The 24,373-nt window shown below is 35.7% G+C and overlaps 1 protein-coding gene across 3 annotated transcripts in view; it reads right to left on the bottom strand.

Moving 5' to 3' along the window:
* Positions 1-17,267: 17,267 nt before the first annotated feature.
* UBE2E3 (ubiquitin conjugating enzyme E2 E3) overlaps positions 17,268-24,373 on the bottom strand; it is an 82,632-nt gene continuing 75,526 nt past the window's right edge. For all 3 annotated transcript variants that reach the window (XM_045367337.2, XM_045367338.3, XM_045367339.3), the window contains exons 4-6: positions 22,544-22,676; positions 19,561-19,708; positions 17,268-17,902 (exon numbers count right to left, since the gene is read on the bottom strand). In XM_045367337.2, the coding sequence (XP_045223272.1) occupies positions 17,805-17,902; positions 19,561-19,708; positions 22,544-22,676 (379 nt within the window). In that variant the 3' untranslated portion in view covers positions 17,268-17,804. The remainder of the gene's footprint in view (positions 17,903-19,560; positions 19,709-22,543; positions 22,677-24,373) is intronic.

The raw sequence follows: 24,373 nt of genomic DNA, 5'->3' as shown, positions 1-24,373 counted from the left end.
TGTATATACATTATATCCATTCACCTACTGATGGACCCTTAGGATGATTCCATTATCTTGGCTACTGCTGCAACATGGGAGTGCAGGTATCTCTTTGATATACTGATTTATTTTCTTTCGGATAAATACCCAAAAGTAGGATTGCTGGATCTTATGGTAGTTCTATTTTTAGTTTTTCTGAGGAATCTCTGGACTGTTTTCCAGAATGGCTGTACTACTTTACATTCCCATCAATAGTGTGGGAGTGTTTCCCTTCCTCTAAATCCTCGCCAGCATCCATTGTTTTTCGTTGGTCTGAAAACAGCCATTATAACCAGGGTAAGAAAATATCTCATTATGGTTTTGATTTGCATTTCCCTGAAGATTAGTGATTTGGGGCAGTTTTTCATATAGTTATTGGCTATTTGTCTTCTTTTTGGAAAAATGTCTAGTGAGATCACCTGCCCATTTTTAAACTGGATTTTTTTGTGTGTCATTTTTCCTTGAATGACTCTCTAATGTGAGATTCTAGGCACAGTGAGAAACTGGTGGAGTAACTCAAGGCTTGGGGGGGCTAGAAGTTTTTTGTATTCTACAAATCAGGCATGAATAGGTTGACTCCTTTCTTTTATAAACAAGAAATGATTGCACAAATAATTCACCTCCACTGGCCGGTCACCTAGATTTTCTTCAACTATCTGATAACCCCAGACCAGTATGAGCCCAGTATTCTTGGTGGTCGGTCTAGCCAGTAACACTGCAGTGGTTTCAAGAGACCAAAAATTAAATATACACCTAGGGGTTGGGGTGATTTTGAATGTCCTGTACACATTGGCACTTTACAGCACCCTGAAAAGTCCTGGAATCAAATACTCCTGCCTCCTCCAACCACCCTATGCCCAAATCTGGATATCCCGGTTTCCAAATATTATGATTATAGGATGGAGATGGTGGCATGGTTTTTAAAGTTTTTTAGCCAATTATAATACACAATTTTAGGCAATACTGATAATTACTGATCAGTTGTGTTACTGTTCATGAAGTTTTCATGCATAATTCAATGGTGACTATACTGTTATTACTTGAATAAGACATATAATAGAAGTTTTCTTTTATATATATGAAATGCTACCATTTTATACCTCAATCTGATGCATGCATGATTTGTTATAACACAAGTTCTGCATCTAAATATAGGTCCAAGCACGCAAAATAAACAGTAATTGTAATTTTGGTATTACCTTGCATTTTGCTAGTAACTGTTTAAAAAAGTAAACCATTTAAAATGAAAATACAAGCTGAGGATGGCTACATTTATTAAGCATTTCTTCATCAAAATTTACTGAACACTAACTATGCACTAAATACTACAGCAAAGAGCTAGCTGGGATTTGGACAATCATTGATCTTTACCTAAAATTTAAAGTTTGAAAATCTGACTAGGTACTTCTACTTTGATTTTTATAATTTAACTGAAACACTGGTAAACAAACTAAGCATGAAGCCTAGCTTCTTGAATTACAATTGTTTACAATGTACCTCAATGATATGAGTAAGCCCTTCTAAAGTTGAGATTGTGGCAAGTTTTTACAATATGGACAATAAAGGAGAAACAATTTTTTCCCATTGTATTTATGATAAAAACAATATTGCCACATAAAGAGGAAATTAAATTTACCCATAGTTCCTTTTTTTCTAGGTATTCTCTTAATCTTTATTTTCTAACCTTTTTAGAAAGGTTATTCTCTAACCTTTTTTCAATGTATTCTTAATCTTTATTCACAACATACTTTTTACATAGTTGTAAGCATGTATTCATACAATTTAGAGGAAATCACTACTTACGGGGTAATATAAAGGGTTTATGCAGACTTCTCTTTAAGGAAAGTATACAGTGTAAAACTTACACCATAATCCTCATAGACTTAAGAGTTTCAACTATCAGACCTAATTACAACTTCCCTTCCTTCCTTCTCCGCTTGAGTAAATGAATAGGAGGCTTTCATTAGTTCGAGTGCACTGTCCCTAAGAATACATGTAAAATATTGTTATCTTCTTGCTTAGCATTATCTTTATGCAATCATCATAAAATCTTAAAATTATGAATGCAGATTCTCAAATCTGCATAAAACAGTTTAAAGTTATCAAATGTCTTTTCCACAAGTAATTTTAGTACTTTTTCCTGTATACACTTTGCTTTTTAAATTTTCTGGTATAAACATCCCCATAGTAACTTAACCAAATATCTCATTGTTCTTATTCCTCTCTTGTTGAATAAGGAAGGCAAACAGACTTCTTCAAAGGACATCCGCATCTAAGTACACTACAAACACCAAAGGAGGGGTAACATTATCTAGGTAGAATCGAGTCTGCAATTAAAGAAGTACGAGCCTGGTTCCACCGTACATCGACTGTGATTGATCTTGGGCCTATCATTTTGGCCCCATGCAATTCAGGTTAAGTCTACTGTAAAAGGAAGATCTTACTGGCACTCCAATTCTTTGTAGATATGATGGCAAAAAAGCAAGAATATTCATAAGCATTTCAAAATCCTCAGATGAAAGATACTGGATTTTTTAACAGAAGATTTCATTTGTTATTAAAATTCATTAGAATAAATACCACTTAGTACTAACTTGTCCTACTAAAACATCTCTGTATCATTCTGGTTAAAAATTATAAATGAGTTTACCTTTCCAATATGTTTCAAGAATTGTCTGGAGAGCATGCGAATCTGTTTTCATTTAGTGACACACTGACATCTAGTGGAGATTTATGGTGTGCTAAAGGATATCACACACCCAAAAATAACCACAGTTCTGACGGGGCAAAGAAAAAGCACCTTTTGTTTTTTATGCAAGGCATCAAGAAAAAGATCTTTAAAAGATTAAAGAAATGTATATTTCTTGTATACTTAAGTTTTGCTTGTTCAATTAGAAACACTGGCCAATTCACAAAACATAAAATAAAAACATGGAATATTAGAGGTGGGAGTGGTGAAAAACTGTTTCATGTTGTGGCTTAAGAGATCCCAAAAAATATCTCACTAATTCAGAATTTAAAGGAGCAAGATGTAATTATGTGCTCACTTCCTCTTTACTTTTTATAGTGAATGCAGGCAAGGGTGGAGGGAAGAAAGGAAGGAAGGGGAGCGGGGGAGAAATGAGGAAAGGGCACGTGAGAAGCAAGCCTTCCAGGATTTCCACTACATCCCTTGAATTAACTTCTGCATCTCCTTGTGGTTAGAATTTTATTAATTCCAGAAGGAAAGCTCCTTTAAGCAAATATATGTGTAAGCTATTTGGCATGTCACTAAGCATTTATCTAAACCTGCTCATTTAATATACTGTATTTACTTTGGAATAAAAATATAAAACAAAATGTTTCTATTACCCTGGGCTTTCCCAATGCTTAGCACCATCAGTAAAAGCATGGCTTTTGTGTTACCTTTCTGTCCTTCCACAGGTAACAAGAAATAAAGGCTAAGTGGCCCCAGGAGGAAGTCAATTTAACATCTGCATATTTTATTTAACATATAATTATTTAAATTAGGTCAGATTAACAATTATTCATTGGAAAATTATCACAATCATATCATATCTGTACAGTTAAATCTAAAACTGTGTCTCCTCCTCCCCCTTTAGTGAACCTGGGAAGGACTCGGAGTGCAGATGGTATATTTGATATACATCAGCCTATTTCCTTGTTTTCTATTGAACTTCAACCACTGGATGGAACTTCTTTACACCACTGTTTAATTGCTTCATTATTCCAGTCAACAGGCAAAGCTGAAGAGGAGGAATTCTGGAAGCTGGAATAAAGAATTTATATTTAAACTGCTGTGTGCTTAGCCTTTGCTTCTGGAAGACCTTTCCACCACACCTCTTGTGGAAAAAAAAAAAAAAAAAAAAGGAAAAGAAAAGTGAAAACATCTTACTGTTGGCCTGGAGGAAACATGGAACTAAAAGAAATCCTCAAGAACTAGGAAATATGTGATTTTTCTCTTGACAAGAATGTGTATGACGTTGCTCCTTCCACACCCAGAATGCTTCCAAATTCTTTAATCGCTCTTTCAATGATGTCTGGAAATAAGAATCATCATCCAGAAATGGTTAGACCAGCTCTCAAGTGGAAAATCATATATATATATATATATATTCTTTTTGAAATAGGGTCTTGTTATCTAGGCTGGATACAGTGGTATGATCATGGCTCACTGCAGGCTCGACCTCCTGGGCTCAAGCAATCTTCCTGCCTCAGCCTCCCAAGTAGCTTGACTATAGGTGTGCTCACTATGCTTGGCTAATTTTTCAATTTTTTTTTTGTAGAGATAAAGGTCTTGCTATGTTCCCCAGGCTGGTCTTGAACTCCTGGCCTCAAGCGATCCTCCTGCTTAGTCTCTCAAAGTGTTGGGATTACAGGCACGGGCCACCACACCTGCCCCTAAAATAATCTTAAGGCAGCCATGTTACTTAATTATAACCAAATGTCCTTAAATAAATATGTATCCATTGATGGTGTTGTTAAATTTGTAAGAAGAAATATACTCACTTATTTCCTTCTCAGCAATTAACAAACTTCAATCTTCAGAGCCCAGAGACAAAAACAAACAAAAAAAACAACAAAAAAAGATGCGACACAACCTATTAGCACAAGCAAAAACAACGTTCTAACAGTGAAGCTTCATGCTGCACTCCAATGTACAATTACCCATACAATTAAAAAAATTTTTTTTTACTGCTTTAAAAAAGTCTTTCAGACACTTTACACTGCCCATTGTTTTACCACTACATAAATTTTCCTTTCACTACATTTCTGCGGTGTTGTTCATTGTTTTTAGTTCAATTACATAGTTGAGAAAACTCAGGCCCAGAGAAGTAAACAAGAATTCCTTGCTACAGAGCAAGACAGCGAATAAGGCATTTGAAAGCTTACTCTATTATAGGCTGGTGGTTGCATTAATTAAACTATTCTGGCTCTGGAATTCAGTATTCTAAAGACCCAGAAGTCAGATTTAAAATATCAATTATTATTGAAGTGTTTTACTCACTAAGAAACTATTGCGATAAATCAATGACCAATAATTACTCCAAAGATATAACTAACATTTAAAAGTTGTGATCTCCACATTCATTTCTTTCAAGAGAAAGTGTCAAAATGTGTTAGGCCACAACCCTTGGTAATTAGTTTTTATATATGTGTAATATAGATTTTATTGGATATGTTCTACAGATGGTGATTTTAAAGATTTCCCAGCAGGATCCCAGCTTTGGAACTAAGGCTGCTGTCCCTACAGTGCATAAGCAGCAGATTCCAGTGATTCTGAGAGAATTCACAAATTGTTTGGGGGGAAGGGGGCATGCGTGTTTGTGTATCCTCCTAAATAGATCTTCTAGTTCCATTTTCCCAGGACATGCTGCCATGTCCTAGACAGGATATGAGTCTTCCAGACATGTCCAAAGTTGCAGATTCTAAGAAGAGGTGGTTATTCAAAGATCAGTCCATGGGCAGGTTACATAAAATGAATCCAGAGATGTGGTCAGAGTACTTGTGCACAATATATTTAATCTTGGAAAAAGCATTTACAGTAATATTATAGAATATCAATATTACCACCACCAGAATCAACCACTTTTTGTGATATTGACTTCCCTGGAAATGTTAAGAAAATAGAGACAAGTCTGACTTACAGAATCTGAGGAAACTTTATTGATCTCTTTATCCTTCCAGCATTATGAGAGCAGGCAATACAATGTTTTAACCCAACCAAGCTCAAAGGAGTAAACCTTTTTCCCAAATCATAAATGGGCTGGATGTTTCCTCCACATTATAATACGCTCTCCTAAATCAACCTTCATTCACCTCCATGACAATAATAACCCACAACTCAGTGCAGGATGGGGATGCTTTTGCTGTTTCTCTTCAGAGGTCCTCACCGGAGTGTTCTTATCTTCTTGTGGGCTTCTGGCATCCTATGATATTTAACACTCAGTGCCTCCCCAGTGACAACCACATGGTTACATAAATCCTTCTTTGAAATTACACGAAGAGAAAAAATACATTTCTAGCTAATGACTAAGAAGCCTCTAACAAGCTGCAAGTCAAAAGAAATACAAATGATTTCTAATTTTAGTTAACAATACATAGGATTTCAGAGATGCTATTCTCTAAGTACAGACTTCGGAGATACTATTCATGGCAATATTCCAGTCAGGCCTTAAATAAGAAAATGCTGTTTTAGCAAGGTGCCTGAGGAGACGTATTAACAATATGAAACAGGAAAGGTGATCAACATGAGATTTAACATTCTCTGGTCTCTTAAACTCACTTCATTGAAAAGCCTTCCCTCTGAGCTTAACTAACATTAGCCTGTTAACTTTAAATCTGGAAAGTTTGGGCCCATGTTTAAATGTGGCCAAACAGGTGACCCTTGAAGAACAACACAGGGGGGTGACCCCACACAGTGGAAAATCCCACATATAACTTTTGATTTCTCAAAAGTAGTAGCCTACAGTGGACCAGGAGTTTTACTGATAACAAAGTAGGGTAACACATAAATAGACTAATATCTACATATATTTTATGCATTCATGATGTAACTATTTTTAAATAGTTTGCAAGTTTTTTCAAATTGTTATAAATTTCCAAAAGTTTTCTGATACATTTATTGAAAAAAAAATCTGCATATTAAGTGGACCTGTGCAGTTCAAACCCGTGTTGTTCAAGGGTCAAATGCACTTGTAAATCTTACTGGAAACATATCACTATAATAAAAATAAAAACATGTGGCACCATATGTCAAACTGATATACAGTATTTATCCCAATCGTGTACTTGCTTACACCTGTAGTGTCATTTTTTTGAAGGTGCTACATATAGCTAGCACGTAAGCTAAAACACTTCCAATACTCAAATTCAGCAAAACAACAACAACAACAAAAAACCCTCAAAAAAGTATAAAGTTGTCCACTCATCAGTGAATTATTTTGAACTGAACAGAAGGCTCAATTTCAGCACTGCCAAATGCTCTTAGGCACAGAAGCAATGCACCATCTGTCTTGAAGCACCAAGTATATCCATTCACATTTAAAATACTGGTGTGCCTAGCCAAGTATCTTGAGCAATCCATTTTCTGATGCTTGATTGAAACTTAACATGGCTAGCAACAAGGTTACATGCATCAATACTTTCAACTGCTAGTAGTAAATTTATAAAAACGTCAGAGCATCAAAGAGTTGTAGTCCTATGAGCAGAAAACCTTGAAGAAGAGTTAGTGAATTAAGGAAATGTTCTCAATGAGTCACTATCGCTTTCTCTGAGGAAATATTTTTCCGTGATACATGGAACTGCTGCCACTGTTAAGAGTGACTCTGATATTTCATTAGGAAATGAGTGCATCCGAAGCTGCTACTGAAATAGATGCTGCTTCATCCAGGGAGTACACTGATATGATGACAGAAAGGCTTCTGTGGAGTGTGGAGTTTATTCAGTAAACAACGGGCAGCCGCTGAAGTTGGAGCAGGGACTGTCCTGGTAAAGAGTTTACTCTGGGAAGATTAATGTAATAGTGGTGTGAAGAATGGGTTGGTGTTGTTTGGATGAACAAGAGAATAACTTTTAAAAGGTTCCTTTAGATAAGGAATAACCAAGGGCCTGAATGAGACAGCAGGAGTGGAAGGAAGAGAACAGAATCAAGACATGATTTCCTTCAGAAATAAGAAAAAAAGAAAGCAACTACCAGTCTAAATGTGAAATATTCTAAAGCAAGCTTGTCCTACCTGCAGCCCATGATGGCTTTAAATGCAGCCCAACACAAATTCGTAAACTTTCTTACAACATTATGAGATTTACGCATGGGCGATTTATTTAGCTCATCAGCTACCGTTACAGTGTTAGTGTACTTAATGTGTGGCCCAAGACAATTATTCTTCCAATGTGGCCCAGGGATGCCAAAAGATTAGACACTCCTGTTCTAAAGAATATTATTGTAATCAGCTTATGAAAGTGAAGAGTCATATCCTATTTTTTTTTCAGATAAAAACTATAGTTGGGCTTAAAGGTGCAATAATCACAGCAGAAGTATTGTTCAGAAAGACCCAATCAGGAAAAAAAAAAAAAAAAAAAGAAAAGTTTCACTTCTAAGTATTTATTAACTCTTAACTCTTGGCTTTCTAAGTTAAGTAGTTGAGCCAATTAAAATTCCAACCTCTTTGCTGACTAGTTTTTCAGAGAAAATAAGCAAAAAAGGCCCCACTTCTTACATATCAATCTTGGGAGGCAAGAAGTCAGGACAATAGCAGGGAAAGGTAAGCAGAATAAAAGGTATGAGCCTTGGTCACAAGTTGTGACTGCCCTATGGATTTTTTGGAAATGAAACCTATCTTCAAATTCCCTACTTCCTGAGTGAGGTACAGTCCAAAGGGACAGAAGGCTTGTAACTGAGTCTTGCCACGGGACCGGTGGTGGAAGGGAGGATCACAGAAATTGGTGTCACTATGTCCTTCTCTGACCACCATATCCATAAAATAGAACTGGGGTAAAGAATACTCAGTTTTCTAGTCATTTTTCCTCTAGCAAACTCAGAGACGACATCTGCCACATTATCCACTGAGGCTTTTCCAAAGCTCTGTGTAACTCACCCTGGACATCCCTCTTCCTGACTAGACTATGATGACCTCCTTGGGAAACACAGCATAACTATTTTTTGTGTCCAGCATTTAAAGCAGTATTAACTTTCAGCAAATAATCGAATTTCTCTAGTTAAAATTGGTGTCAATGTAGATTCTTCAGTGATTTCAGGAAAATCATTTGAATGAAACAAAAATTAAGATGCTAAAGATTCAAACAACTGCTAAACTATGCCTGATGAAAAAGAGGGGTCATTCGAGCTAATATGGATGTTTTAACTGCATGTTTGTTAACATGCTAACTATGAAATAAACGAAAGGTTAATCCAGATAGACAACTCAATCATTCATTTTTACACTTGACCAGGAACGACTAGTTACTCTGCTGGACATTAATGGGTCACACAGATAAATGAACTGTGGTCTCCCCATTCTCACTTTCAGTCAACAACATCTCTTGTTTCATGGAGGAGGAAAAGCTACCAAAGGACTTCCTATTAACCACATCTACCCTCCAGTCTCACCTATGCCCGTGTCCTCTGCAAACTCACAACAAGGGTCAAACACCTCACTTGTGCTAGATCCTATTCCCTCTTGCTTATCTAGGGGAACTCAAGAATTTGGTGAACGACAATGCTGCTGTAAGTGGTGGATGCCGCACTTCACAAAGAGCTTCTACTCTAGTCAGGGAGAAAGAAAGATTTCCAGGGTAGTGTGCACAGAGCTTTGAAAACACTCTGAATAAATGATATAGCAGGTAACTTTTTCAAGAACACTGCTCCTCCTCCCCTACACCATCCACTTCCTCCTCTCTAATCTTTCCTATCAATATACAAACATGTTGTAATTTCTCCCATCTTAAAGAAATTCCAACTACTCCCCACTTCTCTATTTCACTGCAAAATTGTCAGGAGTCTCCAAGTTCTCTATTCCTTGTTACTTTCTTTAATCAAGCTTTGATTTCATTGCTCCAACAAAATTGCATATAAAAGTCACCAGTGTCTATGACTAATGGCTAGGGTCCTTATCTCATTTGGCTTATCAGTAGTCTTCCCACCTCCTTGAAACTTCTCACTTCCTTTTCAGGTTCTCACACTCTCCTGATTTTCCTTTCACTTCTTGAGTGTTCCTTCCTGGATTCCTTTGCTGACTCATCTCTCCTCAGCCTCCTAATGCTGGGAGTGCCTAGGCTTCTACTTCTCTAGCAGCACTCATTCCCTTCAATGAGTGATCATAGGTCTCACAGCTATAAATACCAGCTACACACTCATGTGTCACAAACATACATCCCTGGCCCAGAACTCTTGAATTCCAAATTTGTATATCCAGTCTTGCACTTCCATTTGGATGTTTAATAGGCATTTCAAACTTAACCCGTTAAAAACTAAGCTCATAATCTTTCTCCCTATCCTGCTTCACCCTCGAGTTTTTCACCTTGGTTAATGACTATAGCCTACTAGTTTGCTCAGGCCCTACACTGTAACTCCTTTTTCACACCACATATTCAACCTATCAGCAAATCTTCTTAGCTCTATTTTTAACCAGAATCTGACCTTTTCTTACTACTTACACTGCCACTAGCCAGACTGAAGTCACTGGTATCTCTCACCTGGATTACTGCATTAGTCTCCTAACTGGTCCCCCTGCTCCCAATTCCTTAGCCCCACAGCAAGTTTTTTCCCTGACTGATCAGAGATTCTAATAAATCATGTCCTGTTGCTCTTTGGCTAAAAACAGCTTCCAAAATACTAGCCAAACTCCTTAAAATGAAATACAAGACCCTATGTGATCTGCCCACCTGTCACCTTCTTGACCTAGTGTCCTATTCCTCTCCTAGATGCTCGCCTGCTCCAGCCCTCCTAAGCACTTGCTACTTTTTGAACGCATTGGGCATGCTCTTGCCACAAGATTTCTTCAGTTGGTATTCCTTCTGCCTGTAAGACTCTTTCCCTATGTGGCTTATTCCTCATCATCTTTACTTTTTTTTTTGTTTTGTTTTTTGTTTTTTGTTTGTTTTTGAGACGGAGTCTCACTTTGTCGCCCAGGCTGGAGTGCAGTGGCGCGATCTCAGCTCACTGCAAGCTCTGCCTCCTGGGTTCACGCCATTCTCCTGCCTCAGCCTCCTGAGTAGCTTGGACTATAGGCGCCCGCCACCTCGCCCGGCTAATTTTTTGTATTTTTAGTAGAGATGGGGTTTCACCGTGCTAGCCAGGATGGTCTGGATCTCCTGACCTCGTGATCCGCCCGCCTTGGTCTCCCAAAGTGCTGGGATTACAGGCGTGAGCCACCGCGCCCAGCCCCATCTTAAGCTCTTGACTCATCTTTTAGGTGAGGTTTTCCCCAACTACCCTTGCTGTAACTGTAATTCAACCTCCCCTTTCTTTCTCCCTCGCTGTACACACTATTTCCCTTGCTTTTCTCCATAACACTTACCATCTAACATACATATATATACTTTTTTTTTTTTTTTTTTTGAGACGGAGTCTCACTCTGTCCCCCTTGCTGGAGTGCAGTGGCCGGATCTCAGCTCACTGCAAGCTCCGCCTCCCGGGTTCAGGCCATTCTCCTGCCTCAGCCTCCCGAGTAGCTGGGACTACAGGCGCCCGCCACCTCGCCCGGCTAGTTTTTTTGTATTTTTTAGTAGAGACGGGGTTTCACTGTGTTAGCCAGGATGGTCTCGATCTCCTGACCTCGTGATCCAACCATCTCGGCCTCCCAAAGTGCTGGGATTACAGGCTTGAGCCACCGCACCCGGCCACATATATATACTTTAACATTTTTTTGGTCTGTCTCCTAGCAATTGAAAGTAAACTCCATAAGGGCAGGAATTTTCGTTTTATTCACTGTTAATGCTAAGTATCCAAACCAATATTGGGTGGACACAACTAATAACTTACTGAGTGAAATAAATTGGATCCCTTATTTCTAGGGGCTCATAATTGAGATGATATACATACACGAGTAAAACATTATATGTGTCCTTAAAAAAAAAAAAAAAAAAAAAGGAACTATGGAAGAAAAAACATGGTCTCTCATGCATATTTAAAATGACCGTCACCATTTGAGAGTTGTGTGATTACAGCAAGAGTGTAGCAGAGGGCTAAAAAGTGCTCTTCAAACCAAGGAAGTCAGGTAAGGGGGCCAGTGAAAGCTCTATAGTGTTATCCCCTCCTACCCTTTATCTCATAAATTATGACTCTTCTTCATCACTTTGTAGATGAAAACTTGAAATGCTCATATGAAGACTTAACTACCCCAATCTCAATCACTAGAGAATCCCTGACTTTCCTTACATACCTGGGCCCCTAACTGTCAGGACTTCTCAGTACCACACACCTCTTGGCAACTCATTTCTCCACAGATTTACCTTTTCCCTCTCTTGGACTGAGGTGGGAGCAGCCAACACCTCTGAGTTTGCTAAGCTAACAAGAAATATTCATGGTGTGAGATAAAATAGAAGTTGCTGAAATTATACTTCTGAAACTAGGGCGCTTCTTACCCAGGTAACTTTCAATTCAACCTACTGGCAAAGAAAGAACATGGGGCAATACAGAAAAAAATGACCCTGTAACTCTTCATCGTCCTCCATTTCCCTTTTCTCACTGAAGTGAAAAACACACACGACATACAGAAAACAAAAAGACTTGAATAATATTTCAATAAATGACCTCCAACACTCCAGAATGCTCTGTTCCACATTACCAAATGGTATACTAGTTCCCTTTCCCTAAAATATTTATCTTAAAAGATTTTCTCAAAGGCCATCCGTTTTCATTTCTTCTATTAGATTTCCCTAAAATACTGCAAGCAGATACATGTATTTCGTTGTTTTCTTTTTACCAATAAAAAAGGATAGGAGAAATATCAATTAAGAAGACAGTAATGATAATAAGAAATTATGTAAACTTTGTAGGACAGAAAGTATTCTGGTGAATTTAAGGAAGTTTAAAATTACAAGATTAAGTCTATTTTAAACACATTGTCATTAAGTACGTTATATGAATAACCCATTGCTATTTCCCACATTTCAATTTAACAGTTTCAATTTAACAATTTAAATATATGTGGCACCAACCACATACAAAACACTGAATCAACATGGAGAATTAAAGGAGACACGACAGATATGCTTCACATGGTTTCTGGATAACCTTATGGAGAAGACTTACACCCATGATATTATCATTCACTCAACAAACATGTATCATGTTACATATTGGGCTAGATACTGAAATAAGGAGACACGGGGCATAGATATCCTCCAAAAGCTCATTATCCAGAAATATGGATATGGAATAAAATTGCATAAAATGCCAAAACACATGCTAGAAACATGGGTTACTAAGTGTAGTTTAAGAATAATTATTTTAAAAGCATCAAATAGTATTAAGCGTATTTAATATATATAGAGTAAAACAATATTATACTAATATTTTCATTGCTAAATCATCAGGAACATCTGTTCAGTTTCTCATTCAATAAAAATGGATATACATTAGCAAAGATGTGTTCTCTGCTAAAAAGAGGGAAAAGTCTATCTGGACAGGGAAATGATAAACTGTTTTAAGGATGTGAAAATGTATTCATCTCTGTATGTACCACAGTGACAGAAAGAACCTTGTAATTAGCAAACACATAAAATTTGTAGAGCAAATAAACTCAGAGTGAAGATCAGCTAAGGAGTTATATAGCATAACCACCTTTCATCTCCCCCAATCCTTTCCAAAGAGAAAAAAGAAAAAGGAAAAATTCTTGGCTTTAGGGCACACATTGTTGAGGAAGGCACCTAGCTTCTTGTTGGCACTTGGAAATATGCATATGCTTGACTTCCTTTTGTTATTTCTGATGTTTGTGAAGAAGGCATCTCAGAGAAACAGACCAACAGGTACATGACAGTAGTATAACAGAAAGGTTTCCATCGAAGGAGCTGGACTTGAGATAAACTTGAGGGATTTAGAGATTGGAGGATTTGGAGGAAAAAAATGCTTTTAGTGACCTGTGTTTGGAGGACTTGCGTAATTGGCTTTAGCTTCACCAGATTTCAACAAAGTAACCTATAGATATGAAGATTTAATGTGAACTTAAATTTCCATAAATATATGTCAATGATAATACCTACATTCGTCAAAAATTCCTTTTGCTATGCATTGTTCTGTTTACTTCAAAATATATCCAGGACTAGGTACCAAAGCTCTGCTGCCTAATCATGGTTGAATCACTCTTTCTCATGTATAAATTAACAACGAAGACGATTAAAGACTATTTATACTGTACTTGTGCCTGAATCTGGGTAATCTATTGCTTATTTTTTTCTTTTCAAAACTTAGCTTTTCAATATATGGTCTTATTGACATATTGGATGCTGCCATTTAAAAATCACCTTGGGCTTCCTGTTACACGAATAACCAGAACCACAGAAGTTGAGAGCCCGGCAAGGCGTAAACTGAAGTAAGAGAGATACTGCTGGAGTTCCAAGGATATTCCCTTAAGAGAACTGCTTATGAGTTTAGGAGAACTCATAAGAGAGTCAGGGAGAAAAAGAAGAAAGTGAGGCTAGTGTGTGTATGCCTTAGATATGATAGGCATACATCTTACAGGATCACTCATTTCTAATTTAACAAGATTGATTCTGTTTGACAAAGACAAAGGCTTTCACATTACCTATTGCTGTCAGCAATGCAGTTATAAATGCCACTCCCAGTCATTTTATAGCCATTTTGAAAGGACTATCATTTTACTCTGTAGAAACATCCCATTACACGTTGCAGATACACATTTAAATCACTGAAGAACTTTACAAGAAAAAGTTGACAAACTAGTTAGAAAAATTTTGTTTCATTTCAAATAATGAGTATCTACTAGAATGTAACTATAATTTTTACTTGGCTATTACTTGAGAAAATTTAGTATTTAAATATGAAACAAATGAATGTATTCGTGTATGTTATTTACCTAAAATAAAGACCACTAACTGTAATATAAGTAGATAATGCTTATGTAGAACCATTACCTCACTCTCTTAAGACAATTTATAAACACTTGAGAAAAATAACTGACGTTTCACATCATGCCATAATTCCGTCCAAAGACCTCAATGTAAATGTTAACAAAAATGTGTTAACGTGGTGCGCACATATCACTATAACGTAGGTTACTATCTAAAGTCACAGGACTGAAATGGATTGAAATCTTACCATACAGTCACATTCTTATATTGTTGTCAGAACACTTAGACAAGTTAGTGGGGCATACTCCAAGTTCTTTACGTATCAGAAAACATCACCTTAAAATTTCTTATTACAAAGGGTGGCATACACATAGGTCAAATTTTAAGCATCACATGAATTTCATTCCTGTGATTAATTAAAATTTACTCATTTTTTAGAAAGGCAATGTCTACATAACTAAAATTTCTGTTTTGAAAAAGGTATTCCATTAAATGCTTGCTTTATTTATCAACACAAATTTTCTGATGTGGTTATGCAATATATGGTTAAATAAATTTGAAATAACATTGTTTATCTCATTTTCCAAATTGATAAAGGAATATCAGTGATGTTGAAAGTATTTCTATGACAAATATCTAAGGGAGAATACAAACCTACCTAACTCATATTCACTGCAAACAGCAGTTATATTTTATAAGGTTCCATTTGAGACTAAAATAAAATACTGAAACAAAGATTTGCTAAAATGAAATACTGTATAATTTCCAGAAGCTATAATCTATGCATATCTACTTTTATAGGGAACAGTTATAACTTGTGTATGTGTACATACATATATGTGTGTGTGCGCGCACGTGTTCAATATAAAGTTGTGATGTTATAAACAAAAACTCTTTGCCTAGTGGGAAAGCATGAAGGTGCAGGGGGAGAGGAAGTATCGTATTGGCTGTGTAATATAGAACAAGTTTTTTAAACTTGTCTATGTACACTGTCAACTGTCAACTAAGGATCATCAGTGTCTGCTCTCCTAAAGCTCTTTAGGTGTCTCAAATGAGATAAGGCACATCAGTGACTGAACAGTGCCCTGGCATGCAGTGGCTCTCATGTCATAGATTGATCTATTCATTAGAACACCAAGATACTACTAGTCCACTTCAGAGAGTAGCCTGTTCCCTAAAAGAAAAAGCAGGACAAGCACAACAAAATTTACAAGATTAAATTTACTGAGTTTGAGGGTGAATAGAGAAGAGGGAAATTATCTAATCGACTCTTCTGTCTCATATATAAACAAACTAAAACTCAGAGTTAAAGTGTCTTATTTAAGGCCACAGTGGTAGTTTGTGGAAGAGCTGCAAATATTTTAAGTAACCAATTCCCTCCACTTTATCCCAAACCAGTATGGACACAGCCAACAAGTAAGCAAAATAGGTTGGCAGTGGTAACTAGGCTTACAGTAACTAAAAGAAGTCTAATCATAGCATCCCCAAACATCCTAACATTCAGTATGATTTAAGTTTTTCTACCACCAAGAGACAAGTTTATTACTCTAAGACGTAGAATATACAATTTGGGCAGTGGAGGAAAAACTACTTTCTACAGCTCACCCATGGTTGATAAAAACCCTTACAACTTAAAAACCGGTCTCCACTTTCATCACATTGACTTGGACTCCATTATAAACTATTAGTTAGGTTTTTACAGAGGTCAGAGTGTGAATTCTTCAAAATAGTCCCTTGGTATGGTGTTCCTCTGTAATAAAGTTGGGGGGTAGGGAGTTCAAGTGAAAAACAGATATGTACGTGTAATTTTAATTTTACTCTGCTATAAGACTTCTACTGACAAATAGGAGTCTGCTACTCTAGTGACACACACAACTACACGTTTGACTTTATCTTGAAGCATTTTTATGTTAATATTTTCACTCTATACATTTTTAAGATGATACTTCATTTCCATATTGAGGACTGGAGAAGACACCTGCCCCATAAACCACAACCTTGGCTACATGACCAGAGATGATTACCTTAGTCATATGGAAACAAAACAAAACAAACCACACACAATGATACTCTGTTTAGCAAATCTAAATATTGCAAAGTAATTCTAACTTTCAAGAAATCTAACACTTCACAATTACAACTAGGAAGAAGAAATTTAACCTTCTAAAAACCTTACAATTTGGTATTTTACCAATTGAGAAATATCACATTGTACACTAACACAGTTCTAGTCTACCTTCAAGGCAGACAAAGATTTCTGTGTTCAACTGTGCCTCTGGCTGTATTTGCTGGCCACCTGCCATAGTAAGAATGGTAATACACACCACGAAAATTCAAGACCAGGATTAGAAGTAAAAAGTACACTAGCTACCACATCAAAGTTACCATCTAACAATACTGCCCAATGCTGAACAACATGTTCCATAAGATATTACCAGACGCATTTTGACTTAAGCATCATATTACCAAAATACAGCTCTATGTGTTTGAGACTAATGGGTTAAAATCCACTTTTGATTATTTACGGTCATTCTTTCAATAACAAAGGAAAAAATCTCTACACATTTAATAGGACTTTAAATGTTTTCAATTTAAGAATTGGTTTATTTGTGCTAGTCTTTAGTAATCTTCATAGACGCATTTTTATTTCATCAACAATCATCTCAGACACACCTTCTAACAAGACTGACGTAAAATATTACGACAGGAAACTATGCCTTCAGGAGCATGTTTATTGTGTTTGAGATGATACATCAGGTGCTCTCTGAGCTACAAAGGGTAAAAGGAAATCCTCTCATTACAAACTGACAAAGGTAAAAGGTAAAACATTTTTCACAACAGCATGAACCACATACTCAGAAATAGATCTGGGTTTAATACAAATGACATAATTCCTAGTCATCTACAGCTACTTTTATAACTTCATACAGATAATGAATTAGGCTAAAATGCACTATAATATTTGGTAGACTTCAGGACCAGTATCCTTAGTACATCACAAAATACATTTTGATATCCCAAAGAAGCAAGACTTGCAAGTAGGCGTTTTAAACATAACTAATCTACAGCTACAAAGTTCTACTCTTGATAGCATTTACCTTTTTGGGGAGTCTCCCAGGCTCCAAAGGATAAAAGCAGAGTAGAATCAGTATAACATATACACAGAAGTCCGTATTGTAAAGGCTATAAAGATTTGCAGCACAGTGAGAAGATGCCTTCTGCTCCTTCACACTGCATACAAATTATGTGAATTATGTTGCGTATCTCTTGGTCCACTGTCTGGCTATCCTGTCGTGTTCTGCTCTGTTGGTCAAATACTGAGTGGCTATGCTTCCAACCAGAGGATCCGCTGGAAAAGTGGAAAGAACATTAAAAGCTATTTTGTGGTATCTTCTTCAAGGTATAGTTCTAATATTCTATTAAAATGAAATGCTTACTTTTCCGCAGTATCTTCATATATAATAGCTAGATTTTCAAAAGAAAAAATTTAAAGTAACATGATCATATGTGTATTTTAATATTCAAGTTAGGAAAGCCCCCTTCAGCAAAACAACAACAACAACAACAACAACAACAAATTTTGAGCTATATACAAAAATAGTTAGATTTGACTTTTATGAAAGACACAGGTCTTTAATATACAAAAAACTATTTTATAATTTTGGCCTTTCATTCAACAATGGAAGTATACTAGGAGGTTATATTTCTGCTTATGAATAGTTCAAAAATGGCAAGTTTTAAGTAAAACCCCAGTCTTACGATACCATGCTATTTCAAATACAATGCTTCCTTCATTCTGTGCCTGATATGACTCTAATCACTATCTATATTTCCACTTGAAACCTTACTTGCCATTTTGTTTTAAGTAGAATTCTGAACTAGAGAGTGAACCTGATATAAATTTTTATCATAATGTTTAAAAAGAAAAAAATATGTACATATGGTACAATATTTGAACTGTACCAAACCATAGCCAGTAAAAAAAACTCTCTTCCTTCCTGACTCCAACTACTCAGAAGTTTCTTTCCCCGGCAAACAACTGTTACCCATTTACAACATTACTTTCCAGAGTTCTTAGATGCACTGACAAGCATTTAGAATATTATGTTGTATATATGTATTTTTTCCAGTGCCTTTTATACTTAATATATCTCGAAGATATTTCCCTATGAGTTCATATAGAGTCATATAAACATTCTTTTAAAAAGTTACATCAATTAATGGACATTGAGGTTGTTTCCAATACTCTAATAAATGATACCACAATGAATATCCATCTGTCTCTATCTATTGTATATGTATCTCGGCCAAGCACAAGGTAACAACAGTAACAGTTTTCAGTGACTTATCAAATATTTAGAAAAAGTAAGTCAACTTAAAAAAAAAATCACATAGCAAAACAAAATGTGTGAAATTTCAGGTCTAAACATCATTTTATCAAGTCAGCTACTCAAGTTTCTGAAGTTCACATGTGGCAGGCATTTTTTAAAGTTATGAATTACACACAAATGATTTTATCTCTGAGTTTATATAATCATAATCTAGTTCAATTCTCATTGGCTATCATTTTAATATTCATTACTACTACACCTAATATAACTAATTAATTCAAAAAGGAAGGGAGAACAAGAAGCCCTCTATTATTAAAGTAGCTGCTTAAAAGCCTATCGCAGAATGGAAGGAGCAGGAAAAGGAGGCACTGGTTTCAGAGACATTGGTTTACTCTTGGTAGAAGTAGTCTGTGCACCTAAACAGTTTTAAAAGTAAAGATTCCATTAGTGATGGTGACAAAATAATTATAGAGTGGTATGCCATTAACAAATTAAATGAAGGTATTGAGAAACTTCTGGCCTAGTCTACTTCAAATGGCACTGGTAATTTCCTTACAAACTATTTTACGGAGATCTTCCTATCAATAACATTTACCTCTCAATCTACATTTAAAGCTAACTAAAAAAAAAAAAAAAAAAAACGCACTGGTTTTTGTGTTAATAAAGATTTGCTTACCAGGGTTGCAGTCCGTCAAAAGGGAACAAATAGACAGCAAAACTTTTGAAATAGTCAAAGCGGGACTCCAGTTGTCTTTAAGGATGTCCAGACAGATGACTCCCTGACTGTTGATGTTGCAGTGATAAATTCTGGTGCGGAAAGTAACCTAAGCACAGTCACATTAAAAACAGAAGGAAAATGAATGCTATATTACCAACTAAAACACTAGAAAAAGATGAAGGGTAATATATCATAGAAGATACTAAATTATCTGACTGGAGCTAACCTTAGATTAGGTTTAATAACAGAATTAAATGGTTTTGACTCAGTTGAAATCTTTATTTTTACCCTGTATAGAAAGAACTAAAGTAAGGAATTGATCAGTTATACTTAAATAACTGATACAGTAATTCTATCTATGTGTGTGGGTACGTGTGTTTGCATCATATACAACTGTGTGTGCACACACACATACAGAAAGACAAAGTGAGGAAGAGAAATATTTTGGTGCCAAAGGTAAGAGGAACTGATGAAGATTTTTTTTAAAACATAAAAGTTACATCAGTTTCTTAGTAGAAAAGATCAGTATCAATTCAGCTAATTTCCTACCAAACGTTAGAAAATACTGGAGAATTTAGAAGAAGGTTGGTAAAATCATTTACACTACCACCTTTCTGTTTCTTAGCCTTTTATTTCTACAGCTGGTTCACTGTCTTGTTAGACTAAAATATTAAAATAAAATAAACAAGGTTTTTAGCTACTGGATAAAGGAAACTAATATATCCCTGAAATGTGTGAGAGAAGAAGATAAATCATAAGAACAAACACTGCCAAGTCTCAAAACAATCACAAACACTAATTGGATAGTTAATTCATAATTGGAGTTGCTGAGAAAAAAAAACAATTTCTGATCATTTGAAACTAGCAGTGCACTGTGGGCACAAAAGTGGAATCTGGGAAAAAAATATTAAATGCTCTCAAAAGTGTCTTTCTGAAAAGAATGCATGATGGGGAGGGGGTGGGGGAGCACCACACTAGTTTAGTGGGGGAGGAAAAGAGAATGCCCTTCCAGAACTGCTCTGACCAATACAGCATATACTAGCTACATGTGCAGATACAGCTCTTAAATTGTGGCAAAGTGAATTGAAACAAACTAAAAGTGTTGTAAAATAAATACCAGATTTCAAAGAGTTAGTACCAAAAAGAAAATGTATAAGATTTCATTAACAATACTCTTACATTGATTACATGTTGAAATGACAATATTCTGAATATGTTGGGTTAACTAATATAGTATTAAAATTCTGGTTTTTACGTTTTATGTGGCTAGTAGGACATTTAAAATTATACATGTAGATTTTACTATATTTCCATTAATGCTGTTCTAGAATATAGAAATAATTTATGTTCAGATCACTGACATTACTACTCAATACACATGTGATTTACAAATATATTTTCAGTTATAACTACTGAACAGAGTAACATTCATGAACGGATTTCTATTAAATATTTATTATCCTTCAAGAAGCTCAACATTTTTTCCAAACTTCAAAAAGATTTAGCATTGTAGAGAAATAATTGTTCCAAATACCAAGATCACACCAGAAATCATTTTTCACTTGTCCAACTACAGATCTTAATAATGGTTAATACTGTATATCTTAGCAACAGAGCGAACTAACACTAAAGAATTAGAAATTTAATATATTGCAATTTCAGCAAAAAACTAACATGCTAAATTTATAATCATTATATTAATCAAAATTATTGGCAAATCATATACAGTACTATATACTGTGAAATTCTTATATTAGTCAATTTCCATTTTCCATTAAAAGGTGTCAGAAAAACTTAAGAGTCTTTTTCTTCAATTAATCTTCCCCATATGCAAAAATAATTTCAAGATCTTACATTCTGATGGGACCACACGGTTAAAGCACTTTAAACACTAACAGCTGTAACTGAGAGTAAACGGTGTCTGCGGTTTGGGGTAAATACCACTAGATGGAACTCTTGCTACCTTGTTAGATGATTCATTACTGAGAAATAACCCTCTTTTATTCACAAAATAAATCTGTTTATGTGCACATACACACAGGCTACATAAATTTTAAATGGTATAAATTGCAACATAAACTTTATAAAGTATAGAGAACAAAAGTTACCATGTTGGAAAGAAAAACATTTCACCGTAGTTAAGGGCTATGGACTTGAAAATATACTTTCCTCTAGTATGTCAGACATCTCTGTAACAAAAGCATAATAATGCTCATACTTAATTCCAATGGTTTTTACCTGCTGACTTGACCATCGTAGAAACAGAAGTTACGGGAGGGAGCCATTCAAGTAACTGTTATGTTTAAGCTTTGCAAAGTTGACGGTCATTACAAGGCACAACTCACCCCGTTCTCTGTTATCCATCTAATTCATACTTCAAATGAACTCAGAGCCAACAAAACTGAGGCATTCTGTTTCCATTACTACATCATACCCACAGAAGGTACAAAATGAGTTTACTAAATATTATTCATTTCCCTCTTCTTGGCTATGAAGTTTTTGCTTATCTATAAAGATAAGGTATTCAGCACAAAATTCACATTATTAAACACTTATTTCTGGAAGCTGTCAGTTTTACTTTTTATCCTAATATCTTCATTAATACCTTAATAGTTAATTAAGGTATTATTAATTAAGGTATTAATGAAGGTTCATAGGATATTTTCCCTCATAAGCATACAATTTATCTGCTTTACTGAGGTGCAAGGTATAGTTTTATTTACAATTAAGAATTAAACTTTCTGCTTATTACAAATTATTTGTGAAAGGAGTCAATTACTTCCAGTTTTAAAATTCTTGATTACATGAAATTTTCCATATCAATCCATGAAAAGCAATGAAATAAAAATAATTGCATCAATACACATTTAAGTTTTAGAATAACCAGTTAAATTTAGAGAAGGAGGATTAAATATTAAAGAATGCACTTCAAGCTTCTTACCTTTGGTGGCTTAAATGGATAATCTGATGAAAATGTGATATCCAGAAAAAACACACCACCTTCATATACAGAACCCGGTGGACCAAGTATAGTTGATCTCCATTCATAAATGTTATCTCCTTTAGGCCCAGCACTATTTAAAAGAAATTAAAAATCAGTATGTACATATATTAGCAATTCATGTTAATATCCTAAAACCAGGGAAGTGTTAAAGGTAAATTAGCAATCTAGAGCAGTAAGAAGTGAAATAAGTATAAAAGAAATAAGCCCCAATGTGTTTGCATGTGCATGTGTGTAAGAACTTATTTGGAAATATTACAAACTTACAGAGGAAATGCAAGAAAAGTACAAAGAAAATCGGTATAACTTTACCCAGTCTCCATTAGCATTCTGCTCTGCCCCATTTGCTCCTCTCTCTCCCCGTAACACACACCCCTCTAAACCTGCAAGCATGCATACAGACACGCTTTTTTCTCAGTCATTTGAAAGTTGCACACTTTATGGCCTTTTCCCCATAAACACTTCAGCGTGCATTTCCTAAAAATAATCTATAAATCACAATACAGTTACAATTTCAGTAAATACATGAATACAATTCTTTAAACTGCAATTTGTATTATAATGTTGTCAACTGATTCTGTAATATCCTTTTAAAAAATTAATTTTTCTCCGGATGCAGGACCCAGTCTTGGAACCATGTATTTCCTGTGTCTTTATTCTCCTTTAATATGGGTCCTTTCCGCCTTTCTTTAACTTTTGTAACATTAACATTTTTTGCAGAATCTAGTCTTCTTTTTTTAAAAATGCTCATCATTTTGAGCTTTCCATGTTTCCTCATGATTTGACTCATGTAATGCATTTCTGGCTCAAATAGAATGTGATGTGTCCTTCTCATGGTATCACATTTGGAGGCACACAACATCTACCTGTACCTCATTGGTGATGTTAAGTTTCATCACCCAGACATAGTGCTATCCAATTTTCCTACTGTTTAGTTACCATTTTTTCCCTGCAACCAATAAGCAATCTTTGGACAGACACTTTAAGACCAAGCAAATATCCTGCTTCTCATCAAAATTTCTTCCCAATATTAAGCATCCATTTGTGATTGCTATAGTTTGATCTGTCCCTGCTAAAACTCATGTTGAAATTTGACCCCCAAATGTGGCAATGTTTGGAAGTGTCTGGGTCACAGGGGTAGATCCCTCATGAATAAATTAATGCCCTCCCTCAGGGGTGAGTCCTCACTCTAGCAAAAATGAATTAGTTCCCAAGAGAACTCACTGTTAAAAAGAGTGGCTTTCCTTGGTTTCTCTTTCTTCCTTCCTCTCTTGCTTTGTGATCTCTTTGCATTTGATGGTTGCCTTTCCACTGCAAGCTGAAGCAGCCTGAGGCCCTCACCAGATGCAGATGCCCATCAGGTGAACCAAATAAACCTCTTTTCCTTATAACCTACTCAGTCTCAGGTATTCTGTTACAGTAATAAAATCATGATTTTCCAATTCTAGAACTTTCTCTACACTTAACAGTTACCCCTTGAGCCCTTTCTACTGCCTGTACGTATGTACAGAAGTAAGTATTATTGGTATGGTCTCATTTTTTTCCCAATGCTTTGTAAGTCATTACTGCCTTTAATTATTTTGATGCCCAAATTATCGCAGGCTTGGCCAATGGAGAACTCTTTCAAAATGACTCCTATATCCTTGCAACACGTTAGCATTTTTTTTTTTTTAAAGCATTTCCTTCCTTTGGCATAAGGAATCCCATCCTTGGAATCAGCCATTTTTCCAAAGAGCCAGGGTTCCTTTCAATGGGCATGTTATCAGAAAA

The sequence above is a fragment of the Macaca fascicularis genome, chromosome 12, assembly GCF_037993035.2.
Source record: "Macaca fascicularis isolate 582-1 chromosome 12, T2T-MFA8v1.1".
In the NCBI taxonomy this organism is placed as follows: Eukaryota; Metazoa; Chordata; class Mammalia; order Primates; family Cercopithecidae; genus Macaca; species Macaca fascicularis.
This window is presented reverse-complemented; position numbering and strand designations above follow the sequence as displayed.